The sequence below is a fragment of the Melopsittacus undulatus genome, chromosome 6 (genome assembly GCF_012275295.1).
Source record: "Melopsittacus undulatus isolate bMelUnd1 chromosome 6, bMelUnd1.mat.Z, whole genome shotgun sequence".
Lineage (NCBI taxonomy): Eukaryota > Metazoa > Chordata > Aves > Psittaciformes > Psittaculidae > Melopsittacus > Melopsittacus undulatus.
This window is the reverse complement of record NC_047532.1, coordinates 13427830-13454970: the sequence shown is the minus strand read 5'-3', so window position 1 is coordinate 13454970 and position 27141 is coordinate 13427830. Positions and strand designations below refer to the sequence as shown.

Here is a 27141-nt window from a genome sequence, read left to right as displayed (position 1 = left end):
AAGAAGAACTTTCTGAACCCATCTGAAGTAGGTAAGGGATTACCTTAACATACTCTCGAAGGTCACAGAAAGGCAGGTCTCATTTCATTTCACTACAGTTTACCCATGTGCTATATTTCTACATGTTTTGCAAAGACAAGCCCAAGGGTCATTCTGAACTTTAATTACATTAAAATAACATGGTAAGAGATCCTTTTATTTGATAATACACAATACCAGCTATTGAAATGAGCTTTGCAATTAATTTGGGAAATGCACAAAGCGACACTTCTCTCCTAGTCTTTTGTGGACAGAGGACAATTCACTGTCTGTTTAATAGGTGTAAGATCAGCTTCTTCCTATAATAATTATGCTTTCTCTTGAATTTATTGAAGTTCAAGCTTCCAGTTGTCTACTGGGAACACTTCATTTATGTGTGAAGCATCTCAGCCCACTTACTGCAGAAGAAAAAGCAGGGAAATACAGACCCCTGTTTGAACACAAGTCTCCATAGATCTCTTACTCTTTATTTAAAACTAATATCTGATGAAGTTACAGATTTCTTTTGTGGTTTTGTGCCTGCCCACAAGTCTTCAGGGGAATTCTGCAGGCTATGTGCATGCTTGAGGAAACAGGTATGCGGCAACTTGGCTATAGAATGCCCAAGTGTCTTTCCAATGGCCATTTTTCCTTTCTTCCAGCACATGAAAACTAAATATTTTCATCTTAATAGTAAACAACCCACGGTGTTCTTGGTTTTCTGGTATTGTTGTCTTACACTTCTGCACATCCACTACTTCCGTGTTAAGATTCCAACCACCTAAAAGCATTAGAGCCACCACTAACAGATGGGTTTGCACAGCATATGGGTTAGGCACAGTTTCAGATTTAGGGGGCATCTTCCTCACCCCAAATCACTTTAGAAAACAAAGAGATTCCTGACTGTATAGGACCATCCAAAAGCCAAGTGATAACTCACATCAGCTTTGGAGATGGGATGCTATCTTTGGGGGATGGCAAGTGGGAAGAAGCTGAACTGACATTACCTTGATGTATCTGGAAGGTGCGTGTTGCTCATAACACAATTTTATGATAAACTTCAATTTGCTGTCCTGGGAAGCTTTTCCCTGGTCAGCAACCAGACACACCAAGATTACAGCTAAGTCACTGTGGGAAAGAAAATGAGTTTCCTCCTCCTTCAGATTAAAAGGAGGGTGCAGGCTGGACAAGGAACACACTGCTGCAATAGGACTTGATTGACTTTAATGTGGAAACATTTACACAGTTTAATAAATTCCCCTGCCAGAAAACTGGGAATTTCTCTCTGAAAGGGCAAAGACCTCTAGGATATGTCCTGATTCTTTGTGATTTGATCTGTGTCAATGATTTACCTCAGTGTTTTGGAGTCCAGTGGCCTCCACGCTGCTTCTAGCAATGCTTGCCCTGCAGCATCCTGGAGCCTAAAGATCTGCAGCTAATCTATAGCAAACATTTACATATGGAGAAACCATGTGGTGGGGCCTGTGTCAGCTTTCTCCTTTGATTCTGTCTATATGCTCACTAGCTTTAACAGCACGTCAGGCCACAGCTACAGCGCACAGAGAGCTTGAGGCATTGCCTTCCCAGAGGTAAGTCCATTTCCCCCCCAACTTTACATATAGAAATTACAGACAAGTCAGTCAGGCCATCAATTTTGCCCTGACATGAGGCATGTGCACACTGTGCTCTCTGTAAACAGCTACCAGGGAAAAAACATATTGGCAGTTGTCCAAAGCATAAGCTAGGCATCGTAATTCCTTCTTATAGGAATTGTTTGCACAATGGTTTCTCTTTCACAGATGACTATTAAGCCTTCTTAAACTCCCTTACCAAAATTACCATACTGGGTTTGGGCACTTGAAATTAATTCCCTGTACAGGATGATTTACGAGTGAATACGGTTTATATTCCTTTTCATTATAATTATGCTGCATTTGCCAATGGGAAGTTAACAAGTGCATGGGAATAACTCAATCTGCAACCCAAGCCGGATCCTCATGCCTCATTTTTTTTTCCCAAACAATATTATTAACCTATAGGAGTGTCACTTTGGCTTTGAAGGAAGGGAATAAACAAGTTACTTCTTTTCTAAAGCGATAGTGTTATGCTAGGAAAACAGTTGGGTTTTTTTTCCTACAGTTGTTAATTTCAGCCTTGTTCTAAAGGCAAATATGATTTAGAAGGATCAAAAAGGGTATCAGTGATAATTGGAACATGGAGACAAGGAGAAGTCGGAAAGGGAAAAAAAAAGGGTAGCGATACACTTAATTATGAAGGCTTATTCCGATAATCCCTTTTGAAAATGAACAAAGACGAGATTTTTGATGTTTGATGAACTTATCAAACAAGGCAGAATAATGAAGAGGTAAATGTAAAATCCGATCGAAGGTGAGCCAATTAAGCCCTTTGTGAAGTGCTGAAGGATACAGCCCACAAATCCTCCTGTCAGAGCAAAAAGGCATCAATACCTGCGTGTCCTCCAGCTTCGTGTTTGTCTGCAGGCTCCTGTTGTTTTCCTGGAGCCACGGTGGGGTTTTATCTCACACACTTATCTGCATCTGTGGGCTCCCTTGCTGAGCTGTTGGGGCTTTCATTTAGTAAGTGTCTCTTCTACAGCCCCATTGTGCCCTATACCTCTAGCAATTATCAATATTTCTCTTTGGACTGCAGGCTTGTAAGTAAAACAGATTGCTCATTAGTTAATCACCAAAATAATAGTAATAATACTACTAATAACAGCATCTGGCTCAGAATAACCCCTCAAAATGCTTCAAAGGCTGTGGCAAATGCAGAGTTGTTTTAGCAAGCCACAGACTGCTCCTCAAGACAAAGAAAGGCAGCATACAAATAAAGACTGTAGGAGTAGCGACAGAAATAGAGATCATAAACTCTGGGCTGGAAGGCAAGAGAAGTATTTTGTTGCTGTTGTATAGTGATATTCAGTGTATGTGAAGAGAGTCTGATCCAAGGGCTTCTGGATACAGAACCCTTGCCATTTTCTGCTTTATAATCTTCTTTTAGTTATTTTCCTCTTGTCAGAATTTGTTTCCTTTTAGAAGCAGTCAACAAACAAATTCTCATAGTTAACATGGCTTTTTAACCTTCCCTTCTCAGCACTGTTGGTGCAGCCATTCCCACCACTCCACAAAGCCTCTGGGAATCTGATTCAGTAGGTTTCAGAACAGGCTGAAGGTAACAAAACATCATTTCTGGAGTTTGTGATGTGCTCCTGAGAAGAAAGCAAAAGAAGAAGCCTTTCCTTAAAACCTGCCTCTTCCTGATATTCCTTCTATTTACTCAGTGTGTTTGGTCTTATATATAAGACATATATAGGTTCTATTGCAATCCACTTATTGGGAAGGGCAAGGATCTCTTGGGAGAGCCAGAAACCCAACCTAAAATCCTCAGGTCCTCCACTTGCTGCCCCTGACCACTTCTGATGCTGAATACTCAGATGGAGCATCTCGAGTGGTACAGCCATCCCTGCTAAGCGATACTTCCCATTTCCCATAAAATAGATTCCCAGTGGAAAACCACACACTGATCATTTTCTCCCTGCTACTCTTCACCCCTCCTTGAGACACAACTTCAAAGACCCTCCTGCTATCTCTTCCACTCCTTAGAAGAAGCAGCAGAGATGTTAATTCTCCAGCTCCTGTTGACTGTCAGCTGAGCCAGTGGTCAGAATGGACTGATTGCTTTCCTTGCCAAGAGAAAAAAGTAAGACTCCACTGTAATGTATTCATTTATCTTCAGATGTGTCTGTGATGAGGATGTACACACATTAATTATATATATTATACATATTAATCATTCTGAAGCATCTAGTAAACTCATCCAAATATGATGGAGATGCTCCTCTACTAAAAAGACTCTTACCCTGGTATAAACTGGGGAATAAATTCCTTTAAGGCAGCAGAACATCAAGATACAAAATCAAGGCAAATGGTGGAAGAATCCAGCCAGAATATTTGCCCAAGACTTTCTTCCTTTTCTATCTCAGATTTAATTAAGTATCTGCTGATTCTTAATGCAAATATTCCAATAAAAAGATATTAGAAACAGCCTTCATTCATCAGCTCTGGTTCTTAATTTTTTATATCATTCACATCTTCATAATTCAAGAATTTCTTTTCAAATACCTGATATAATTTTGCTTTCTACTGAGTTTATATCCCTGAAGTTTTTTCTCCTGTGCTTATAATCAGTAAATGATTTGGCTTTTCTCTCTTTCCTTTTTATTTCCTAGTTTCAAGATCAGCAAATTCTCATTAATAATCCATCAGAAATAGTGTGGGATCAGTGCTGTAATTAGTGTCTGTGTCCATCTGAGCCTGTTACATTCCAGGACAAAGCATGTGTAACTGGAAAATATATTTATTATTTCCAAGGTATAAAATAGGGAAAAGATTTTTAAAACCAATTATTCCAGCCCCTTCAAAATTCATTTGTGTGAACTTCAAGCAAACCTCCTGCATTTCTACCTCTCTGCCGCCTCTCCTCTATTTATCATGTACAAAGTCTTTGGGCCACAAAAAGAATAATAATACAGATAAAAGCAATAGCTTTAATTGCTTTATAGCCTGAGGAGGTGATGTCTTGGTGGGATCTAAGTTAGGTGTTGGTGATGTTTTTCTCTCTTGTGGGGTTTAGCACCGGTACCGGACGCTGGTGCAGCCAGCGCGGTTTGCAGGGCGGCAATGCACAGGGCATCTTTGGGATGAGCAAGCTTGCCGTACCGAGAAGACATGCACTGGACCCCCCAGCTGTGGGAAGGACTTTCAGTGTGAGGAAACAGGTGAGTGAACCAAGCACAAACTCCTGCCAAAGAGGTTTTGGTCTTGGGTGGACAGACCTGGGGTAATAACTGTCCATGGTATTACCATGGGCAGAGCTTTGCCAACCAGCCAGCAGGATGGTGAACTGATGCAAGAGAAAGCAGCAAATTTCCCCTTATTTGTTTTTTTTCCCCCCACTTTCATAGAAATCCACCCATGCTCTACTCAGATCTATCTAGGAAAGAAGGCTGTACAACATGGAAAAGGTTAATTTTTTCAGTGGAACAAAGAGAGTAGAAATATTCTGCTCCAACTGCTGTGCGACATGCTCGCACTCCCTTCCATGGGCACCAACGCGCCCACAACACACCACTTTCTCTCCTTACAAAAGACATAGTTCAGTCATAAATCCAACAAGCAATCTGTTGGGGTGATTTATTTATTTTTAGCCATCCCCAGCTCTGAGGATTGGGATATAATACGGCTGTTCTCTGAAAGTTTCACTAGCCTTGACAGATTTCTCTTTTTACACAAATGGCTCAAACTCCCATCTTGAGTATTTAATGAGAATTCTACTGACATTTACAACTATGTGCCAGCTCTGTGACCAGCTCATCAGCTAGAGAAGATCATCATAGAACCATAAGATCACAGAATAGTTTGTGCCGGAAGGAACCTTAAAGCTCACCCAGTTCCAACCCCTGCCATGGGCAGGGACACCTTCCACTGGAGCAGCTTGTTCCAAGCCCCTGTGTCCAGCCTGGCCTTGAACACTGCCAGGGATGGGGCAGCCACAGCTTCTCTGGGCACCCTGTGCCAGCGCCTCAGCACCCTCACAGGGAAGAGCTTCTGTCTAATATCAAATGTAAATCTCCCCTGTCTCAGGTTAAAGCCATTCTCCTTTGTCCTGTCACTACCCTGTAAGAAGTCCCTCTCCAGATTTCTTTGTCCCATGGTAGCAAGTGTAAAGGATCAGTTCCCTCTGCCCATAAATGTCATGCCAAGGCTTTCTCCTCACTCCCAGAAGGGAAAGCACCTCCGAGTTTTCCTTCCTGCAAACATCCATTCTTGAGTTATAATTATTGTAATAAACTTCCCGAATACCTCCAGCAAAGGGAAGAGGCAAAACTGCACTTTAATCAGATGGAGCTGACTTCCCTGAGCCAAGCGGAGAAGCTATTGCTTCCTGTAGCTCCTTTCCAGGAGCATGATGTTAGATAATAAAATCAGGCCAGAGATGTGACCTTGATTTGACTCCCACTCCACGGAATCCCATGGGAGCTGTCAGCTTGGACTCCGAGATGTGCTCACTGCAGTTTGCAAAGGAAAACCTGCCCTGAAGGAGATGGGAAAATCAAGCTCCCAATGTAAAAGCCCTGTGTTTAACACCCAGAGGGACTTCTTGTGGCCCCAGGATATGGGTGGAGAACAGCACAAACAGTGCAAGCTGCAGAAAAGGTTTTCTGAAGGGCAGATAAGTGAGATCACCTGTATCTGTGCCTTTAGGTCGCTGTATTAAACGACATCTTGTGTGCAATGGGGAGCCAGACTGCAGAGATGGGTCTGATGAGGATAACTGTGAGGATGAAGATATTGAAAGCCCTTGTGAACATCTGTTCTCAATCCCAGGGTCAGAAAAAGCAGTCCAAGGGTAGGTAATTAATCAATAGCTGCTATTCTCACAATCAAAACAGGATTAAGTGTTCCATATTGCATTTCCTTAGTAATTGCAGTGCTCCATGAACTGATAAGGTGTTGTACAAAGCCCAGAGGAGAGGTACTGTCCCACACAACCATGGGTAGCAATGAGGGAAGCAGGAGGGCTCATCCCAGCTTATCTTTCAAATTCTGTCTTGGATTTACTATTGATCTTGGCATCTCCCAGTCACTCCGTACTTGTGATGCCCCCTTTATACTCCTGCAAACATATATCCCAGTTATCTCACAGCTTTTTCCAGTGGATAAAATCAATCTATTAAAGCAAACAGTAGACTTTGGAGATGCAGCATCCTGGTGGCATTAATTCTTAAGGAGAAGGTTTAACTACAGGAATTAGGACTTCAGAGCACAATTCAAGGAAGAGAGCCTGAGCTCCACATGAATATATGCAGGGTAAGTACTTCTGTCCATTAAAAAGTTCCTGTTGTGAGGAGCAATGCTGCTGTCTGGTTTGAATAATGCTTTCGTTTGGAGCCATGGAATTACAGGGAATATTAAGTAATAGGCAGATTTCAGAGGGCAGCAGCTGTGATGGCTGAGGAGCAGGAAGAAAGAGGCATAAGGAAATAAGTGAGAGACTTGGCAAAGCACAAGCAGACTGCAAGTCTGGGGAGGGTGCTAACTCCCCTGAGAAACAGGGCCATTATTAAAGGGAAGAAGATGAAATTAAGATAGAAAACAATTACAGGGAATGCCAGGAAACAATTTCTGACAGTGAGATGCATTAGGCCCACGGGGAACCTGGAGGAATTCCAGGACCTTGGAACTTTCATAACTGCTCTTGCTGGGATAGACTGGACACCTTTACGGATTTCTCCCATTTCTAGTATATGAGTCCAAACCAATGTTTGGAAACAAAATGGCTCTTTGTGTCCTGTTAGCTTTGGGAAGCAGATAGCAAGGAGATAACAAACCCAAAGATTTTAGGTGCTATCCAAAGGCAGAGACCTGAGGATAGGTAACTTGAAGTGCGAGGAGAACAGAAACAGTGACAGAGGGTGTTGAGGAAATAAAACTGGAGCTATGGGTAACCTCCTGAATGTTAATTCTTTCCCAGATACAATATCCTAACACAGGAAGGGAGACAGTACATATATGACCCTAATTTTTTTGGAGGCCACTGTGAGTATGTCTACAACGGAGAGTGGCGGGAGCTGAAGTATGATGCTGCATGTGAACGTCTGTACTACGGAGATGATGAGAAGTATTTCCGCAAACCTTACAACTTCCACATATACCAGTTCCTAGTAAGTCCTTTGGGTGATCAAATTTAGCAATGTTTTCCCAGCTAAACTTCCCATAAAGACATTAGGTACATTTTGTCATTCACTATAGGCTGCCTTTCCAGGTACCCAAGCTGTCCCCAAGGCAACAGGCAATCAATCGATGATATAAATGCTATTTTATGGCACATCAAGGAACTAACATGCTTTATCATTCAGGTATCACCACTGTTTACTCTGGCCTAGTAAGAGCCAAGAGAAATGTGTTTTCTCTAAATTCTGCTATTAATGAGCTGTAGAGCTTGCACGAGCCACTTGCCTCCCTAGGGATGAATTTGGCCATGTGTAAAATGGGAACAATGCTACTGGTTCAGTCTTTGAAAGCATTTTAAGTCTTTGGCATGGCTACAAGGGACATAAATCCAAATTCTGAGTGAGACAGATCCTGAAAGCCATCACCATGTTTCACAATGCCTATACTCTGTGGGATCATATCTGGTGTTGGAGACTGAACTAAGCAGAGCAAGAATTCAACCTGGGACTCCCATGTCTTAAGTGGGTGCCTTTGCCACACTGTTAAACATTTATCACACTTTTTGACATGAATTAATAAAACACATTATTCCAAGGGAATATTACAGCCACAGCTTTAATGCAAGTGCCTTTCCCTTCCCAGCAGACAGTTCCCTGTGCCTCTTATTCCCCAGTTTGAATCCAGACAGACCCACCACATGAACCATATTTTCTTTTCCCTTTTACCTGCTGCTAGTGGTGGAAATACTTCTGCACCATTGTCAGACACCATGAGCATGCTCCATATGCATCTTGACTTAGAAGTATCTACCTGCTGGATCTAGGAAGTCATGTTAATGTGAGATGCTTTCTTCAGTGTTGGTAATTATTTAACTGGCTTTTTAAAGAGATGGCAAATGGCACTGCCTGAATTCAGCAAGCTTGCTCAATTCCACATGCCAGCAAAGTAGAGCTGTCAAAGAAAAGGTCAGTGCTCTAAAACACAGACAAAACAATGTTTTCTAGCACTGCCATTGCAAGCAGCTGGATCTCTGCTGTTGGATTTCTTTTCCTAAATAAATTCATCCAGAAGCAAGCTGGAGACAAAAAAATCACTCCAAATCGTTAGGATCTGGCAAAGCTGTAAAGAACTGGAAGGAGAGTTTTATAATGGGAAGTGTCAAGCTAGCTTAATAAGTACCATTACCAGCTCTGGCTGTGATGGCACTGTTTTGAGTTGGCTAAACACAAGCTTTTCCCCTGCCTAGAAACTGATGAAACTTTATCCACATTTCTCACATACTTCCAAATGAAATCGCATGTAGCTTAATTCTTTATTCCACATTCACTGCAGTCAGTGTTGGTGCTGTCAGGACCATCCCAGGCTCCAACAGAGGCACCATTAGCTCCTTAAAAAAATAGAGATTAAAAATGGAGAAGTACCTAAAAATTCATCTCTGCTCCTTTCACTTTAGGCTCATGCTGATTCTGGATTCACTTTTGAGTTTTATGATGATTCAAAGGATCTGCTTGATGCCCTTAAAAGTGATAAATCCAAAACAAAAGGCTTTACCATTGGAATCGGGTCTACAGCATCAACGTTTCAGTTAGACCTGGGCTTCACTTTATCAGGTGGCAAAGGATCCCTGAAGAATTTCACACAATACGCTACAAAGGTAAAAGAAAACAAATCAGTGATGCATAATGCTCCAGTTGTGTCATCTGTGCATCGCATGGGCTGGCTGTAACTTATGTCAGTTGATTTTCTCAATTGCATTTTTTAACACATAGTAATTGTACCTTAATTTGTTCATGTAATTGCAAATGTATCATCGTTAGTAATCCTGTTTGTTGTTCTTATTATGGTTTAGCAAACAGGGAGCGGGAATAAAATTGAATTACGAAGTACCACAACACATGTTATCTCCCCCCCATCCTGTTTCATGGCTACATTAAGCACATAAATAAAAAAATGCTTAAAGTGACGATGAGGGAGGAGGAAATATCAAGATGCTGATCAAAACAGTTGTCCTCAGGGAATGATCTCTGGTAGCACATATATTTTGCTCAAATTAATACAAGCTGCCTTATGATGCTGAAATATGCTACTTCTTATGGGCGGTTAAAATAGCACACTGAAAAAAGGATACCCAGTAATAGGGTATATTTCTCATAGTGGGTTTACATCACAGACTAGCTGTGGTGATCTCTTTTCAATCTAATAACATGAGTGCCGGCATTTCCCACATTTACCATGCCCTGTCTCTATTTCTTTTGTGGCCACTGACAGAAAACAATAAAGAAGAATTACTTTGATAGTGTTCTGAGTTAAAACGCCCTTAAAAGCTGCTTGAAATGGGCACCATTATAGCATTTACTGTGCCCTTGTCTAGACTCACATGATGTTTACAGCAAAACAATGATCAATTATTGGAGGAATCATTTAAAGGGCTGTTCTAGTTGCACTGGAGCCTTGTGGAGTCAATGGCTCATCCAGAAGAGGAGTCCTGGAGCTGGTGGCATATACAGGAAATCCTTCCACAATCAGTATCTTCCTCTCCCCGGGGCTGGGCTTGGCTTGCCTTGAGCCTTTGTCCTGCATCACTGATTGAGGCTGTGAGAAAGGCAAAAAGGAATTAATACTATGGAAAGGAAAACAGGAAAAAGGAACAGCAGAAATGGAGGATGGAGGGGAATCATGTGGAGCCTGATTCTCATCATATGCACACATAAAAAACCCAAATCCATGGCCTTGCCCTCACCTCACACAGCACGCAAGAAAGATTCACTCTAAAAGAGTTACCACCAATATAATTTAAACCTGGGCTTTTCCCCCTGCCTTCAACATACACTGACAGGCAGAGATTCAGGCTTTCCTCTGCAAATCTATAGATCAGAAATTACTTCTACTTTATTTTATTTTATTTTAAAATGTATGTTGAATGGCAGCTCCTCTTTTCTTTACCTGCAGGAGGTTGTTTTCATTAGAGGTGTGACAAAGGTGCAGACAGCCCGTTTCAAGATGAGAAGGGACAACATTGTTTTGGATGAAGATGTGTTGCTCTCCCTGCAGGAGCTTCCAGACACCTATAACTATGGCATGTATGCCAGATTCATCAATGACTATGGTACCCATTTCATAACATCTGGCACAATGGGAGGCGTCTTTGAGTACATCCTTGTTATTAACAAGGAGGAAATGAGAAGAAAAGGTTAGAAAATTACAAGATACTCTCTATTCACAACATTCTTCTCAATGCCAGGCATTTCCAACCTGGTGACCAAGGCATGGTTCCACTCCACCAGAGCAGACCCATGCCCATCTGGTTCTGATTGGTCCCACCTGCCATTCTCTCCGTGAGCCCTGGGAGAGTGGGTGCTCATTGGCACCTCTTTGCTGAGCTGGCTGGCATGTCCCATCACAAGATAGACACATAAGCATTGCAAGCCCAAAAAATGCACAGTGGGAGTGAGGCAGAGGTATCTGCATGCTGTTCACAAGATGGATGCACTACTGGCCAGAACGCAGGGGATAAGCTTGAGTGTCATAAAATGTGCTTCCTGATCAAATTTCAGCAGAATCTGGGTGGGATTTTGGTAGTTTAGGAAGGAACCTTAGCATTTTCTCCCTTTCTTTCGGTGTCACTTCTCTAAACTTCTCTTGGTTCTTACAGTCATTGTTCTGGCCATTTCCATGACTGCTCAAGGACTCCAAATCATGCAGACTAAAACAAATTAGCCCACTCTTGTTTCAGCATCTTGATAGTGAGGGTTTCAATTTCCTGTAAATGGAAAGAAAACACTACTGTTATCAACACCTCTACCACTTTGCTCTGGTTACTGTCATACCTGAAGACTAACAGACCTCTGCTAGCTCCAGTTCTCAACATATTGGAGTGTATGAGGCTGAAAAGCCATACCTCTAAATCTTATTTACATAAAATATCCACCACAGTTTTTTACAGAATAAGAACAGGCATTAGTGGTGAGCCAAACCATAACGTTTTTCATAATCCAAAAAATAAGATGCAGAACAATAACATCATACTTTAGTACATGAACCAGATTGTCAACTTTTGCAAAGGTGTTGACAACGCAATAGATCCCACTTCCCCTATGGAACATCCTTCCATTCTGTGGAGCGTAAGGCTCCTTGGTAACTCTAGGCTGGACATGTATGCAAAAGAAAATCATGATCTTGGACAAGAGGTGAAAATTACTGCAGTTGGTATGAACTGCTGTAATTCCACTAATTTCCATGGTTCTGCCCCAAATTCTGCCCCGGTCTGAAACAGTTTGGTACCAGCAGCACTTCGGATAACTGTGCACTCCATACTGAGTATTAACCAGGCCAATTTTCCACAAGAAATTACCGATTGAGAGAATTTTCATCAAGTCCCTGAACTAATATTTGGAAATATGATGCCTCTTCACACCATTTATTCACTTTGAAGAGTGAGTGATGTAGAAGTGAACAAGATCTTGGCAAGCAAGTCTTCAGGAAGCAGACTGCCAATTTCAGAGGAAGAATGAATCCAGAGCATGTGGAGGGAGGCTATTATTTTACTTTGTCTTGTGCTTGCTGTGTATATAAGGAGGAGATTTAGTGCTATGAGATACCTTAGGAAAGAAGGATGTTGAAGTTCAGCAAAAGACAAAAATGTGCCCCAGTGGAGATGATGTAATTTTCGTTCTAATGAAGCACGCTTCCGTAACATTCATCTAACACAGACCCTGCTAGAACGCCCACATGTACCAAGTCAGCAGCATTCTATGACACACAGCATAGACCCAGGACTCCCACCTGCAGTGGCTGATATGCCCCTGTCTAAAAGCATTTAATAAAACCCCCTGATTTCTCTAATGGCAATCACAGCTATGCTTGAAGGCTGTGTGTGCAAGAGGATTATCTGCCTTCTCTGAGGAATAGTCAGGATCAGGATATTAAAATATAGGCTCAGGTCTTAAAATCAGAGCTTTGTAAGATGAGTTTGAAGCTCTGGAGATAGCTGGAGATGTACCAGGGCTAAGAAGCATGGCACATGCTTTGGATCAACCACTGCTTCCTTAGAGCCCACCTAGCCCATAAGTCTATGTGTTAAATGCTCTGTAAGAGAAAACATTCCTTTCTTATAGACCAGTGATTAAAGCACATGACCAGGAAAAAGATTCCTAGGCTGATCCCTCCCTAAACAAAAGACAGCTTGGGCTGTTGCTGAGTATATAGCTAAGCATAGGCATAAACTGGACTTTAAGCATGAAAATGAAGTCACCTTCTGGGTTTAGATACCCAAGAACAGACCACAACTCACTGGTGCATAGCTTAGGACTGCTGTTTTCCTGCAAGACCCATTTCTAGCTTTCAGACTGCAAGGGCTTGCATGGATGTGGTCATGAGTCACATAAATACATATGTCAGGTTGAGGTCCCTCGTTGCTCTGCCATCAATATTTTTCATTACTTGTTTTTAAAATAGATTGTTATGGTTCTATTATTTAGCAGAAAACAGTATAATGTGCTCACACATTACAAGAACATTTATGGGAGAAACATTACGCACAGAGCAAATTAGAGAGAGTCTTCATATATTCTGATTAATTCAAAATGCAGCAGTAAATCTTATCAGCCGAGCACATTTAACTATCGCAAATTATATCATATAAAAAACTCTACCAGGGCTCTCCTCTCAAGTGCCAATATTTCCTATGGCCACCCTTTTGCAGTGATAACCACTTTTCATTTATCAAGACACGATCTTGCTGCAACCAATAGCAAATTGTATTGACAGACCCTCGCTGAACATAATTACTCAACGGGAACCATGGCAAATCAATTAATCAGGGTGTTCCTCAAGTTTAATTTTATGCTACTCCACCACCAAGATAAGCAATCCCTCATGTTGCTGTGGGTGAATGAACTTTACCCACTGTGTTTACAACTGTTGAACAGTTTAGTAGCAGTAATTGAGTGCTACACATTTAATCTTTCTCAAGAGCCCAGTTTTGCAATGGGATGTAATTCCCCCTGAAGTCTTGAGCATGTTTCAGCTCTCACAGGTTTGACTCCAGGACTTGTAGCCCCTTTCTCAGGGACTATAGGAGCACCTCCACCCTTTGGGATCCACAAAGCCAATGGGCAGATCCATGCCCCACATGGCTCCAGCCAGCCTCTTCTGCAGGGTGTGCAGAAACAGATCTATGGGTGTTCTACAAGTATCTTAGACATAGGTAATGCAAGCCACTGCTCCCCAGTGCTGGGGTAAGGAAATTCAGCAGACAACACTCTACAGTGAGGCTTGTCTGGAGGTTCAGTCTTTAGACCATTAAGCCATGATGCACAAATCCAATGACCTCTGTTGCCTCCCATTCAATACTCCGGTATTGATCACAGGGCTGCTTTGTAAAACACTTTAAAGTCCTCTGACAAGAAGTGCAATATAAAAGTTACCTATTACTTACAATACCTGTATTTATTGAAATCAATGTATTTTTTAACTATTAAAGAAGACAGCCTTATATTTGCAGCACACTGAAGTGTGTACATAAGCCCGGGCTGTATGAAATATGCACATTGCTTACCTTGGTGAAACCACCTCATTACTTCCTTTCTCCCCTCTGCAGTTGCTTCATGGGTCTCCAGTCACATATTTTCATGATGCATGTGGCAGTGCTGGCAGCAGCATCCCAGCAGCAGGCAGGAAGGCTTTGGCAGCTCTCAACACACAGCAACCTATTGCAAGTTGCTAGTCGAGAAGCTACTTAAGCCACTAATACATGGGTCAGATCCTGAGTTTAGGAAGATCATTGAGGATTTATCAAGTTCAGCTGCTGTTCCCAGCTTTATCCTAATTATGAGTTAGGCTTTAAAATAAGAATTAAAACAAAAGTTGTATTTTTAAATAAATAGACCAAATAAGGAAATACATGCCTGAAGCCTTGTGTTAATGTCTTTACTTTTTTCTAATACTTTCTAAGGACACAGTTCTTACAGTAAGGACACTTAGCTACTCACCTATTATGTGATGGACCCAATATACCCCAATTAAACACTGACTTTTCCATTGCAAGGCTGTCCTCTGCCCAGAATAGCTCTTGACTTAAAAAAGCAGGCCATGCAGATAACTAAATATCTTCTTTGTTAATAGGAAAAAAACAAACAAAAAGCCCCACAAATGAGAAAATTCCTATGCTTCCACTCAGAATGAGTCACTGATTTTACTGGTTTCCTTTCTGTTTTGCAGGCATCAGCGCTGAAGAGATAAGTGCCTGCATGGGCTGGTCAATTGGCCTTACAGAGAGCATGAATAAAGTGCATTTGGGAGCATCCATATCATCCTCTGACTGTGCAAAGAAAAGATTTCTGGAAACAGGTAGGATATCAGGGCAGATGTCTGCCAAGGCATCTTGCATCACTTCTTTTGACCACTTGGGCATGGACATTCCAGTAGGGTAACACAAGGGTTCAAAGAAGGGAGCTCTGGTGCCATCCCCAGCCATGGCTCAGGCCCAGTCATGGGACCAAAGCAACTTTGGGTTCAAGTCTCCAGGAGTCCTCATTGCTCTTGAAAGAGGAAGAATTAAGATAGCAATACCTGGATTAAAAATGCATGTAAATAGAGGCAGTGGGGTGGCTGGAAGGCCGCAGTCCCTATACCCACAACAGACTGGGCATAGATGATAAGGGCAACATGGCAACTATTGAAGAAGTCAAAACTGAAAAGAAAAAGTACTCAAAGAGGCTATGAAGCCTTAGATTTTTAAATCCCTTAACTAGCTACAGACAGCCCCAGAGCTCCCATTGATTCCAAGAGGCAGCATCAGTGCCATTCTCTGACAGCTCCTTGCACAATTGATCTCCCCTCCATTAAACAGTTTCTAGTCTATGTGTGGAAATGATAACTAAATAATATGGCTGTAATTCAACTTTTCAGATGCTGAGAGCAACAGTGCAGTTGTAGAAGATATTATTCCCAGGATTAGAGGTGGAGATAGCAGTTACAGCGGAGGACTCTTAAACAGTTGGGATGGCAATATGTATCGTCACTGGGGAAGGTCATTAAAATATAATCCTGCTGTTATTGATTTTGAGGTAAGGCTTTTCTGCAGTTGAAGAAACTCTGCCACCATAAGGAATGAAAGTGTAGTCGAGCAGATCATTTCGTATTTTTATTGTGATCCCATCACAGAACAAGATTAAATGTAATGGGCCACTGATCTGGTAACCTCTTATTCATTTCACAATGGGGAGTACATCTCCCACTGACTGCATGCACAGGGAGACTGACAAGGAGCTTAAGGCTGGATTAGTGCCGAGTTAAGTTTTTGATGTGTTCCCAAACAGCTTCCCAGTGAATGGCTCTCTGAGGTTGTATTCATTCTTATTATTCCCCCTGATGCTGTCTGCCCTCCTTTATAAGAAGAGGACTTACAGCAGGCTGGGGAAGGAGTTCTGCCTTCCCAAAGGGCAAAGATCTCTGAAGCATGCTATAGATGGAGAGGAGATGGGTGCAAGCAGAGGGGGTGGAAAGGGAGGCAGAAGAGCAAACAAATAATCCAGGAGTAGAGACTGCAGAGATGTGAGGAGCTGGGCACAACTCCTTGGCTGTGGTCAGGAGTACCACATCTACCCCGAGATGCTACAACTGCTAGTCTGCAGTGAGGGTTGAAGGGGAGGACCTCGATCAAAGAAACATACTACCACTTCCATCCCTCTCATCTTCATTTGAGAGCACACCTGCTCCTGGCTCTGACAAAGGGTGGAGAAAAAACAATGGAATCATAAATTATCTGTGTTATTGGCAGGGCAAGAAGGACTCTGCAAACTTTCCTGGGCAGCACCTCACAGGCAGAAAGCCCTGATAGGTAGGTTATTTCAGATGCAGGTTATTCACCTTTCTGCACAAGTTCCCATCAATTCTGGGCAAAACTTACTGCAGTTTTCCAGTAAACCAAGTGCTGACCTCTCTGTTGGCTGCTCTGGAGCTCAGCCGTCACTCTGCAACCAGAGCTGCCGATAAGCGCTCATGTCCACTTCAGCAGCTCTTATCAGCAGCTCCCTCTCATTTGTTAAAACAGGCTTGTGCAAATTTGTCTAAGAGCTCTTCCCAAAGCCCCACAAATCACTCTCACTGCATCTTATACAATGAGACAATGCCCAGCTTCTCTCTGGGACCAGTTTCCAGCAATTCCTAACCATGACACACAGCATTTGCACAGATGGGCATATGTAACTATGGGACTTGAGACCAGCCCTGAGCTTTTAGATTTAATATTCACTTTAATATTTATATTCAGTTGGGTGAGCTATAATGACAGTTGACCAAATTGGACTATTTTTGCTGAATGGTATATAAAAATTAGACTTTGCTACTGGAACTGTTATGAGCATATATGCTTAAAGCTGTAGATGGCACAATATTATTTCACTGCATTGAAGGACAAAAAGTATGTAGGCAAAATTCTCCACGTTCAGCATTCACAATCTGGTCACCCTGAGTGGTAAGCTGGCATTAGGTTTTGATGATATCCAAAAAGCTCTTAGCAAAACACTTTGGTTCAAAAAGGCAAAAGCATGCAAGAATCCCTGAGATCATGACAGCTCTAAGCAAACAGGCAAAAATTTGGCTTACAGGGGTATTTTGACTTATCATTTGAATCCACACTGAAACTCCAAAGCATGTCCAGAAAAGCCAATCCTGCACAAACCTCTAGGATGAGGGAGGTTTTGGAACGGTGATTTCCTTCTGATGCTCATCAGTCGTAGCAACACATTTGCATGATGTACATGGAGCTGTCAAGGAAGACAAATGGGGTTTTTCTGAGCCATGAGTTTATCCAGCAGTGTCACAGCTCTCTGCCAATGGTGTGGTAGCATCACAGTTAATGCTCAGCTGAAACTGTCTCCATGTCATTTATCTCTATCTTATACAGCTGCAGCCCATCCATGAAATTCTCCGTAGAAGCAACCTCGGCAACATGGAAACCAAGCATCAACACCTGAAACGGGCTTTGGATGATTACCTGTTGGAGTTCAATGCCTGCCGCTGTGGGCCATGCCAGAACAACGGTGAACCTGTTTTGGTGGGAAACACGTGTTTCTGCCAGTGTCAACCAGGTTACAGAGGCCCTGCCTGTGAGCAGACGAAGCGCCAAGGTAAGATGCATGTACCCACAGCAGGGGAGGGCAAAAGGCAGCAAAGGGACAGGATTTTCCCCTCTGTGGTTAACCAATTGTTCTTTGCATCCATGCATCAATCAAGCCTTCACTTCTGTATTGCTTTTGCTGCTGCACAACAGAATGAATTGGGTTGGAAGGGACCTTCACAACTCATTTAGTCCAACCCCCTGCAATGATTAGGGACATCTTGAACTAGATCAGGTTGTCCAGAAACACATCCAGCCTGCCCTGGAATGTCTCCAGGGATGGCACATCCACCACCTCTCTGGCCAACCTGTGCCAGTGTTCCACCATCCTCATTGCAACCATCTTCCTCATGTCCAGCCTGAATCTCCCCTCTTTTTAAAACCATCACCCCTCATCCTGTTGCAATAGGCCAAGCTAAGAAGTCTCTCCCCATCTTTCTTATAGGCCATTCTTTCAGTATTTTTAAGTACTAAAAGGCTGCAATAAGGTCTCCTCAGAGCCTTCTCTTCTCCAGGCTGAACAACCCCAGCTGCCTCAGCCTGTCTCCATAGGAGAGCTATTTCATGCCTTTGATCATTTTTGTGGCCCTATCCTAAGTGGCCCTACAAGAGACTGAAATTAGCAGCTCAGGTGATTATTATAAATAAATCAGTGGAAATAAGGATGTATTTAATAGCTGGAGACTTACCAATATGTTGCAAAGAGCTGAGGTGGGGTGTAGGAGCAGCACCCTAGTCAAGCCCAGCTGCCCACATTACCCACAGACCTTGATGGGTAGGAAGGGAAGGGAGACTGAGTGGGTCAGCCTAAGCAAGTGGGACTTGGTGTTCAAGCAATGTGCCACCAAAAAATGCTCTTTTACTAAAAAAAATGCCACATTGCCAGATTTCCCACCTCCCCTCCCAGGAAACATTTTAACTAAAGGGAAGCACCTATTTTAGGCAGAAAAATGACAGGCGTTTATAGATGGGTTTTTTTATCACTTTATATAGTACTCTAAAAAAATCAAATGGGTGGCAAAAAAGCCAACCCTGAATCATGCTCTTTTATTTTTAAAAATGGCACAGTTCTTCCTGGGTATTTTTGTCCTGATTTGTGGTGACAAAACCAATTCCAAATCTCAGCACAGGAAGCTGGCAGAAAAAATCCATCTTCAGAGCAGTTCCAGCAGGCAGAGCTCCAGGCCTTCAACCATGTGCTCAAAACTGGGGTCTTACCACTGGAAAATCAAAGCTGTGATGAAATAAGGAGTTTGAGCAGAGGGGGAGATGGTTTATGGAGCTGAACTCAATAGCATTGCTTCAGTGACTGCAAAGTGGGCTTCTTTAAAAATACCAGGTTCTTCGAGTTGTTTCGATCTCCAAGGAATCTGCCTTATATGAGGAGCTTGGAAAGCTTGGGATCTGACCCCAGAGCAGCCTCCCAAGGTGGCCAGCCCCCGTGCTCCCTGTTTTCATCAACAGCAGGGACAGACACACTCGCATGGGCAACTTTTAGCTTCAAATCTTTAGTTCCAAAACTCATTTAAGACCAAACCTAGTTGTTTTTAAAGCACGATATTACAGCAGATGTGAAACCCAGCTTTCCACCCAGCACAAAGTAAGAGCACACACATCCATTTGCACTGTCTGGAGTAATAAAGTGTCCTAGCCAGGCATGAAGGCCAGTTGAGTAAATGAAAAATGACAGTAAATGACAGCTATCAAGCATTCTCATCATTCAAGAGCACTGCTATAATCCATAGTATTGAATGCTCCTGACAACTCAGTCTGTACTGTAATGAAAAAGCCTTGAAATGACCCATCTCCAAAAGGATGGGCACTTTTCACAACACAGCCTGGTCTAGTGAATGGTGTGAATGTCCATGGCAGGGGGTTGGGAAGAGATGAGCTTTAACGTCCCTTCCAACCCAAACCATTCTGTGATTCTATGGTGTTAGGAGACTTTTGTCTGCCTTGGTCAGGGGTGAGAAAGTGTACATAGGGCTGTCAGCTTCCCTTTGGGAAAGAAAAACCAAGCCACAACCTTTCAGACAAGCAGAGAAGAAACAGACATTGGTGTCTGAGGAAGGTGATGCTGCTTCCTCTTTCCTGGCTTCAAAGTTCCTTGATCTCAACAGCCACCCATATGCTGGACACGGGTGTTACGGACAAGGAAATCCTGCTCAAATCACAGTCTGCCAGTGACAATCACCTCACCTCTCCTCCCCTGCTCCCACCCAAAGTATGTCACTGCACTTCAGACCTGAATACTTGGGTTTTCCTCCTTTTTTAATGTGTTTACAGGCAGCAAGACGGACGGGCACTGGAGCTGCTGGTCAGACTGGAGTCCCTGTCAGTCGGGCACAGCACGGCGCAGCAGGCACTGCAACAATCCGGCCCCGCAGCATGGTGGGAAGCCCTGTATGGGAGGCAACCTGCAGAGCAAAGGCTGTTGAAAACCACATTGCTCTATACACGTCGAGGCCAGTTTGGAGTCTGTGCTGGGCTAGAAGGACTCCAGGCACGATCCCGCAATGGATTTACCCTGGGGAAAAAGAATTGCTCAGTATTGCATTTCTATATGTATGGAGACATGCTGGATTCAGTGTGTAAAAACAGACTAAGTGCTCCAGCTGCCTGAATGCAGATGCTCCCAAACCATAAGAAGTGATGGGAGTCCCACCAGTTCACAGTGGCTGCAATACAGGAGATGTTGAACCCACAAGGGTGGTTTTGCTGCTGTGTGACCCTGTCATGAAATAAATTTACTGGAAGTGTTTGCATAAGTATGCTTGACTCGCAGGAATATTTATATTTGTCTTTGGAAAACACATTAAAAGCTCATGATCCTTGCATTTCCATGCAGTTGGTATTGACATATGTGCCAAGAAACTTTTGTAAGTCGACACTGTCACATTTTTAAGCCCAGCATATTGTCCAGGGCTGTGTCTGCAGCAAAGCCATATGCTGATCTGCATGGGAGGAGGCTTAAGCCTAAAGATGCTGAGCATCACTGCAAAATGTGAACCCAAACTGATGAAGAATCTTAAACAGATCAAAAAAGAGAGGCTTGAACACAACCATTTGGCAGAGGATGCTCACACAGAAGCGAAGGCTAGTCCTCTTTAAAATCAGTGATGAATTGACTATTAGGACACATGTATTTTATCTCCCGGGCACCCAGAGCAGGATAAGATGCTAACAGGGTGCCTGATTTAAGGGGCTTTTTTGGGCGTAAGATGTAAATCTCAGCACAAGAATACACACAGGATTGAACTGTGTCCAGAGACTGCAGTGAGAGCCCACAGCTTCCTCTTATTAATGAACTGCAACAAAAAGCTGGGGTGGACGGAAGGCGAATGGCACTTCATTTTAGTGTGCTTTTCATTACAAGGACAGCAGGGAAAAAAAGCCCTGAGAAGGAATCAGGCATTATGAAAAACAACAACAGCAACAAAACCTCAGACACAAAGGGGCACTTCTATATACATGTGAATGGGAAGAGGGAGTAGAAAGGAATGATGGTTTAGTGAAAGAAATTGCTCCGCTATAGCTCTGCTTCTTGGAAATGCTTGTTTTTCAACAGTGTGTCTGTGGTGATTTAAAGTCTGACACTTAGCTGATGTAAATCAGTGATGCTCCTTCACCAGAGCTGATATATGCTACCTGAAGATCTGCTCCCACGTTTTCTTTAGTTTGCATGTCTGCCAAAGGATGACTTTTTCACCACTTTTGCTTGAAAATGAAACTATGGGCTGGTTTTTTTAAGAAAACAGCAAAACCAGGTTGCCTTGAACACTGAGATGGAATTGTTCTGTGAAAAATCCCTACAATGAGTGGCAAAGCTGTGGCCTTTTTGTCAACTTTGCTTTTCCAGGTAAACGTGTTAAGTCACCCACAGATGAACTTGCTCCCAAGGGCTTGAATCTGATGCCTTCTATGTTGGGAAAATGCAAAAGCACAAAGCACTCATATATTCATATGATTTAGACATCCCAAATGTGAAATGAAGGATCAAAAGTTTTCCCATCGGTGGTTTTATCAACACTGTTTGACACTGGGCTGGCAGGTTATGTAGAAACATGACACAGTGCTCTTGCACCAATGACCACTTTGGCTCTTAGGCAATTCTTACCTTTACACTGACTGCTTAGGACTCAGGGCAGTGATTGAAAGTATATGAGTATAAAGTCACCTCATTAGAAAGCTGAGTATGCTCCTTTTGGGACTAGAGGGAAGAAATTAATGAACAGAAAGATCTGATGCTTTGGAAGTTGGGGAAGGATGGAGCCTGCAGGAAGGCAACCTGCATCCTCTGCTTTTAGAGCCATTTCTAGAAGGACAGATCATAGGCTGCAGTACCAAAAAAAAAACAAACAACAAATCCAAGTGATAAAGAAATGTGAAATACCACCATGAAGCATATAAAAATAAGAACAAATAAGCTGGGATTTACATGCAGTTGTGCATTCTCACTGTTCACCTCACCACGCAGGCAATGAAATACAAACCCAAGGGTTTCCTTCAAATGCCAAAGGCAGCTTGGAAGCAGTCCCTGTCCTCCCACTCCAGTCCCCTGCTGCACCCAGGCTCAGGCATCCACAGAGCTGAAACTCAGGAGCAGTGAAGCTGAAGTCAAAAGAAAGGAAGAAGCTGCCTGTAAGGTGTGAGGGGAAAGAAAAACAGATTATGAGCAATTACACATTTACAATGCCAGTCAAAGCAGCTAATATATCTCATGCTGAAGTGGCCAGCATGAGAGTTGTGCTAGATGAGATAAGCAGCAAAAACGTGCATTTCTTACTTAAACTAAAAGCTTGGAGGGTACAATAAAACACCACAGTTCCACCCTGGTTTTAATGAATGGATTTTCCCCTCTTGCACACTGACATACATTTGATATAGTTATTTATCCTATATGTTTCTTGCGGCATATTTCCCAGGAGACCTTGTTTATCTCGCTCATAAGTACATGATGGATGTATGGTGCTTTGGATAAATGGTATCACAATCAGATATTTTTATGGATATAGGCAAACTGGGTTATTAACAAAGGAAGGGCAGAGAGGAACCAGTACGCAAAAGAAAATAGCAAATGATTGATGACAATACACCTGAGGTGGCAAGGTGCAGTCTCCAGATAACCAGCTAACAGAAGAGTAGATAAGGGCAGTGCTTGAGACAGAGCTGTTTTCTACCTCGGGGTCAATGTCACGCTGACTGCCCAAATGCCTGCATCCCTTTGAGCTTGTGATTTCAGAGCAGGCGAAAATTCCTCAGCAGGAGCAGCTCAAAAATTATTGCCTTCCTTTTTATACTCTGAAATGCAGAGGCACAGGAAGATAGAAAAGATTTAATCCTACCTCAAAAACCTGAAACAAAAGAAACGCATCATTCTGAAGAGTTTGGGGAGGGACTGGCATTTGCTGTGTTGCTCCATCAACAGCGAGACTCTTGGTCCTGCATTACAAATAAGTAAAAATAGAGGTTTATAATGGTAATAATTACTGTCTTCCTCTCTAGTTTTGATCATTTAGAAAAGCAGGGGGGTAGTAAAACAGGATATAGAAGGCAAATCTACAGGCATAATTTGACCTGAAATCTGGCAGCTATCTTGGGTGCTCACTGGGCTCTTTAGCCATCAAAGTAAAAGAACTAGGAGTTGGAAATCTTTATTTCATAGAATTTCATAGAATAGTTAGGATTGGAAAGGACCTCAAGATCATCTAGTTCCAACCCCCCTGCAATAGGCAGAGACACCTCACACTAAACCATGTCACCCGAGGCTCTGTCCAACCTGGCCTTGAGCACTGCCAGGGATGGAGCAGTCACAACCTCCCTGGGCAACCCATTCCAGTGCCTCAGCACCCTTACAGTAAAGAACTTCTTCCTTATATACAATCTAAACTTTCCCTGTTTAAGTTTTAACCCATTACCCCTTGTCCTATCACTACAGCCCCTAATGAAGAGTCCCTAACCAGTATCCCTACAGCCCCCCTTCAGATACTGGAAGGCTGCTCTGAGGTCTCCACGCAGCCTTCTCTTCTCCAGGCTGAACAGCCCCAACTTTCTCTGGGGACTGTTAACACCTCTGCATGGACTCGCTGGGTCTTTCAAGAAGATCTCTCCTTCTGGGTGAGAACCTGGGGAGGAACAATCATATCCATCTGATAGTGGGAGAAACAGGAGCATGATAGAGTAATTAACAATACTACAGCTGCCATAGGGTTTGCGAGTCCCCAGCTGCAGCCTAGATCATATTCCATCCTCACAGGTAAATGTAAAGTGTCTCCGTGATATGAAAAGGAGCATGTGAATCCAGGCTGGAAACCAGTCTGATTTACCGACTGCTGATGGAGATGTTAGACACTGCAAGAGACAAGCTGGTTTTGTCCTGGGAGAACTCGATGTGACAATTACAACTTACCTAAAATACTCTTTCGGGAGTTTCCTGAGCCACGTTGACCAGATCCAACATAAATCACAGCAGCAATGTTTTCAAGCAGGGAGGTGAAGAAAATACAGCTTCTCCATGTTTCCTGTATTTCTCTTCTGAGAAATTACTAGATATCTTTTCATTATGTGAGAACATGATATGGGATGTAGTAAAGCCCATTGTGAGAGTGGCTTAACCAAAGAAATGGGCTAGAGCAGCACACCCAGCACAGAACATGCACGCAACCAGCCTGCTTCCTTCCTGTTTTCATGTGTGGGTTATTAATCTAAGCTTACACAGAAGGGGGAAGTTAGAAATACCAGTAAAAGATAGTACCAAAATTTAATGCATACCAAAATGAAACAATAAAAGCTTCAGCACAGTATTTTTTATTACCCTCCAGGTCATAATAAATCATTAGTTAGTTGAATCAAAGCACAAAATCACAAGGACACGATAAAGTTACATCCTTTACGGGAGGCTTCTGAGCCTTTAGGCTCAATATTCAACCACTACTGAAATCATTTAGACTGTCCTGCTGATACCGAAGATCGGATGGGGTTTTGAGCAACCTGGTCTAGTGGAAGGTATCCCTGCCTGGGGCAGGGGTTGGAACTGGATGAGCTTTAAGGTCCCTTCCAACACAAAACATCCTATGATTCTATGACTGTCAAATCTCTCCTCTTTTCCTCCAAAACCCCAGCCAAATATCCAAATCCAGGCACTTCCATTTAAAAAAACCCTGGGCTTTTCTGATGTGGAAGCAACAGTCCAAATTGAGGTTGATACATTTGGCTCTGCTTCCCCCAGCAGCAGAGAGATGTGCCATGGCTATGTGTCAGAGTGCTTACTCCAGCTTGATGATCCGGAAAGGTGGTCACATTTACCAAAGCTTGACTCATCTAGGAAATTTCCTTAACCAGATTACATTGATGCTTCTCAAGAATGGCAGGCAACCACACTGCAGTACCTGTCCTCACAGGCACCCATGAACCATGACCAGGGTTCTCTGCTGCAGAGCTTCTAAAGTGCCCCTTTAGGAGTCTGAAGAATAACATACTTCACATAAGTGACCTCATTGACCATGACTCAAAATGAACCGCTTTGATAAATCTTTATCAGACAAAAGATATCACAGCTACACAGTGGATAACGGAAATGTTTCAGGTTGGCAGCTCAATTACAAAGCCCATAATGAGTACAGAGCACTCTTCTTTTACATATGCAATGTGCTCTTCCTTTCTTAAAGCTGTCACAGAAACCCTGTCAATAAGTGTGGAGGCGGCATGAGGGCTACAACTAAATGCATGTTCCATTGTTCAGATGTCAGAGAGCCTGAGTTGTTACATTTAGACAACGTCAGCTTGAAAGGAGAGGAACAGATGATACCAACCCATCATCACCAGCATTGCTAGAAACCTTTAGAATAGAGTTTGACCTTGCAGATGTTAGACGACTCACAACACTTAGGAACAACTTTGCACTGGTGGAACCCTGGAGCAGAGCTATTGGTGGTTACTTTACATGATGCCCCATCAAATGTCTTTGCAAAAAATCATTAACCACCAACAGGGCCATAAGAAAAGTCCCTGGAATGATCCAGGCTCAGGTCAGTCATGAAACAGTGCACAGTATTACATTACAAATTGCTCTTTTGCTTGGCTTGGATTGCAATGCACAGCTCCAGGGACGGTAACAAAGGGTAAACCATTTACTTGGCTTTGAGTCTTTTCATAGCAAACTCTTTCCATCTCAGATGTCCTAGCCTGATTGGATTAACAGTGCAGATGCTGAAATACAGGCTTTCATGGGATCAAACCAAGGCACCAGAGCCTGCTTGGGGCAGAGGCAGCTACTAAAGGCAGAAGACCTTCGGGGATGTGTGAAGATGTTTGTTCCAAGATGTTCCATTTATTCTGCCTATGGCAGAAAAGCTGGCTCCTCACCCTGCACATGTAGCCATCTCTCCTTCCTTCCAATATCCCCAAGAAGCAGAAGCAGCAGTAGCTGCTTTCCAGTTCCCACCCAAGCAGCATCCCCCTATTTTTCCCTCCCTTCCAAGAGAAACAGAGCCTAGGTGTATCTAAGCATACCAGGGCATATCCAATACTCTCAGTGTATCTGTTCTACTTCAAGCAATGCACAGGAGGAAGCTCATTGCTGCAGGAGGAATACAACTGCTATATAGTCTAACAACACTGGTGTCCCCAGACTGTTCTTCCCAATTCAGTTTTCACTTCTTCAAGACAATCTCTAATACAACGGATATTTTAAATTAAATACAATAAATTGGGAAACTGGGGTATGAGGCACAGCAGCTTTAAATGTCACATTAGATACTATAGCATTGGTTGAGAGTTAGACTTTAATATGCTGTATTTTGCTCCACATCACACAGCTGCCTTCACAAAAGCTGCATATTAGTGCACATCCTGGTGCACGTAAGATCAAACAGTCTTTCCTTATCTCAAAGGAACCTTCACAAACAAGACGAGTGAAATTTAAAATCATGCAGCTACCAAAGAAGGCAGGAGACAAAGCTTGTCTCAGCCCATTGCAATAAAACCAGAGAAAAGTAAAACTATTAAGAAGAGCATATTCATGCTCAAGCATATTCATCAGTCGCATGAGACAACAGCAAAGCATGTCTGAAGGTGTGATTTATAACACACATCCAGTTCCCAACGTCTTCTGAAGTGTTTCCAGCTTCAATGTACTTGGGTGAGACTCATAAGCAGATTGAGGCCAACTTAATAAGCCAGTCAGATGACATTCTCCCACTCCATTTGCAAACTGCTCATCAGTTCTATGTAAGTTCCTAATGATTCCCT

General features: G+C 42.8%; 1 protein-coding gene across 2 annotated transcripts; it reads left to right on the top strand.

The window, feature by feature from the left end:
• Positions 1–1488: 1488 nt before the first annotated feature.
• On the top strand, positions 1489–20330 carry C8A (complement C8 alpha chain). 2 transcript variants are annotated; one of them, XM_005151157.2, is made up of 11 exons: positions 1489–1607; positions 3642–3738; positions 4672–4816; positions 6303–6447; positions 7573–7762; positions 9226–9426; positions 10722–10962; positions 14991–15119; positions 15681–15838; positions 17680–17902; positions 20179–20330. In XM_005151157.2, the coding sequence occupies exons 1-11, from the start codon at positions 1489–1491 to the stop codon at positions 20328–20330; spliced, it is 1800 nt and encodes a 599-aa protein (XP_005151214.2). The 2 variants fall into 2 exon arrangements, with proteins under 2 accessions (XP_005151214.2, XP_012985017.2); XM_013129563.2 differs by having other exon boundaries at positions 15669–15838.
• The last annotated feature ends 6811 nt before the right edge of the window (positions 20331–27141 follow it).

What these genes read in the sequence shown, in the direction of transcription:
- C8A (XM_013129563.2), top strand. Translation starts at nt 1,489, where the DNA reads ATGTGGTGGGGCCTGTGTCAGCTTTCTCCTTTGATTCTGTCTATATGC. An exon ending in TCAGAAAAAGCAGTCCAAGG is followed by an intron (nt 6,448 to 7,572) that starts GTAGGTAATTAA and finishes ATTCTTTCCCAG; the next exon opens with ATACAATATCCTAACACAGG. An exon ending in GGAGGAAATGAGAAGAAAAG is followed by an intron (nt 10,963 to 14,990) that starts GTTAGAAAATTA and finishes TCTGTTTTGCAG; the next exon opens with GCATCAGCGCTGAAGAGATA.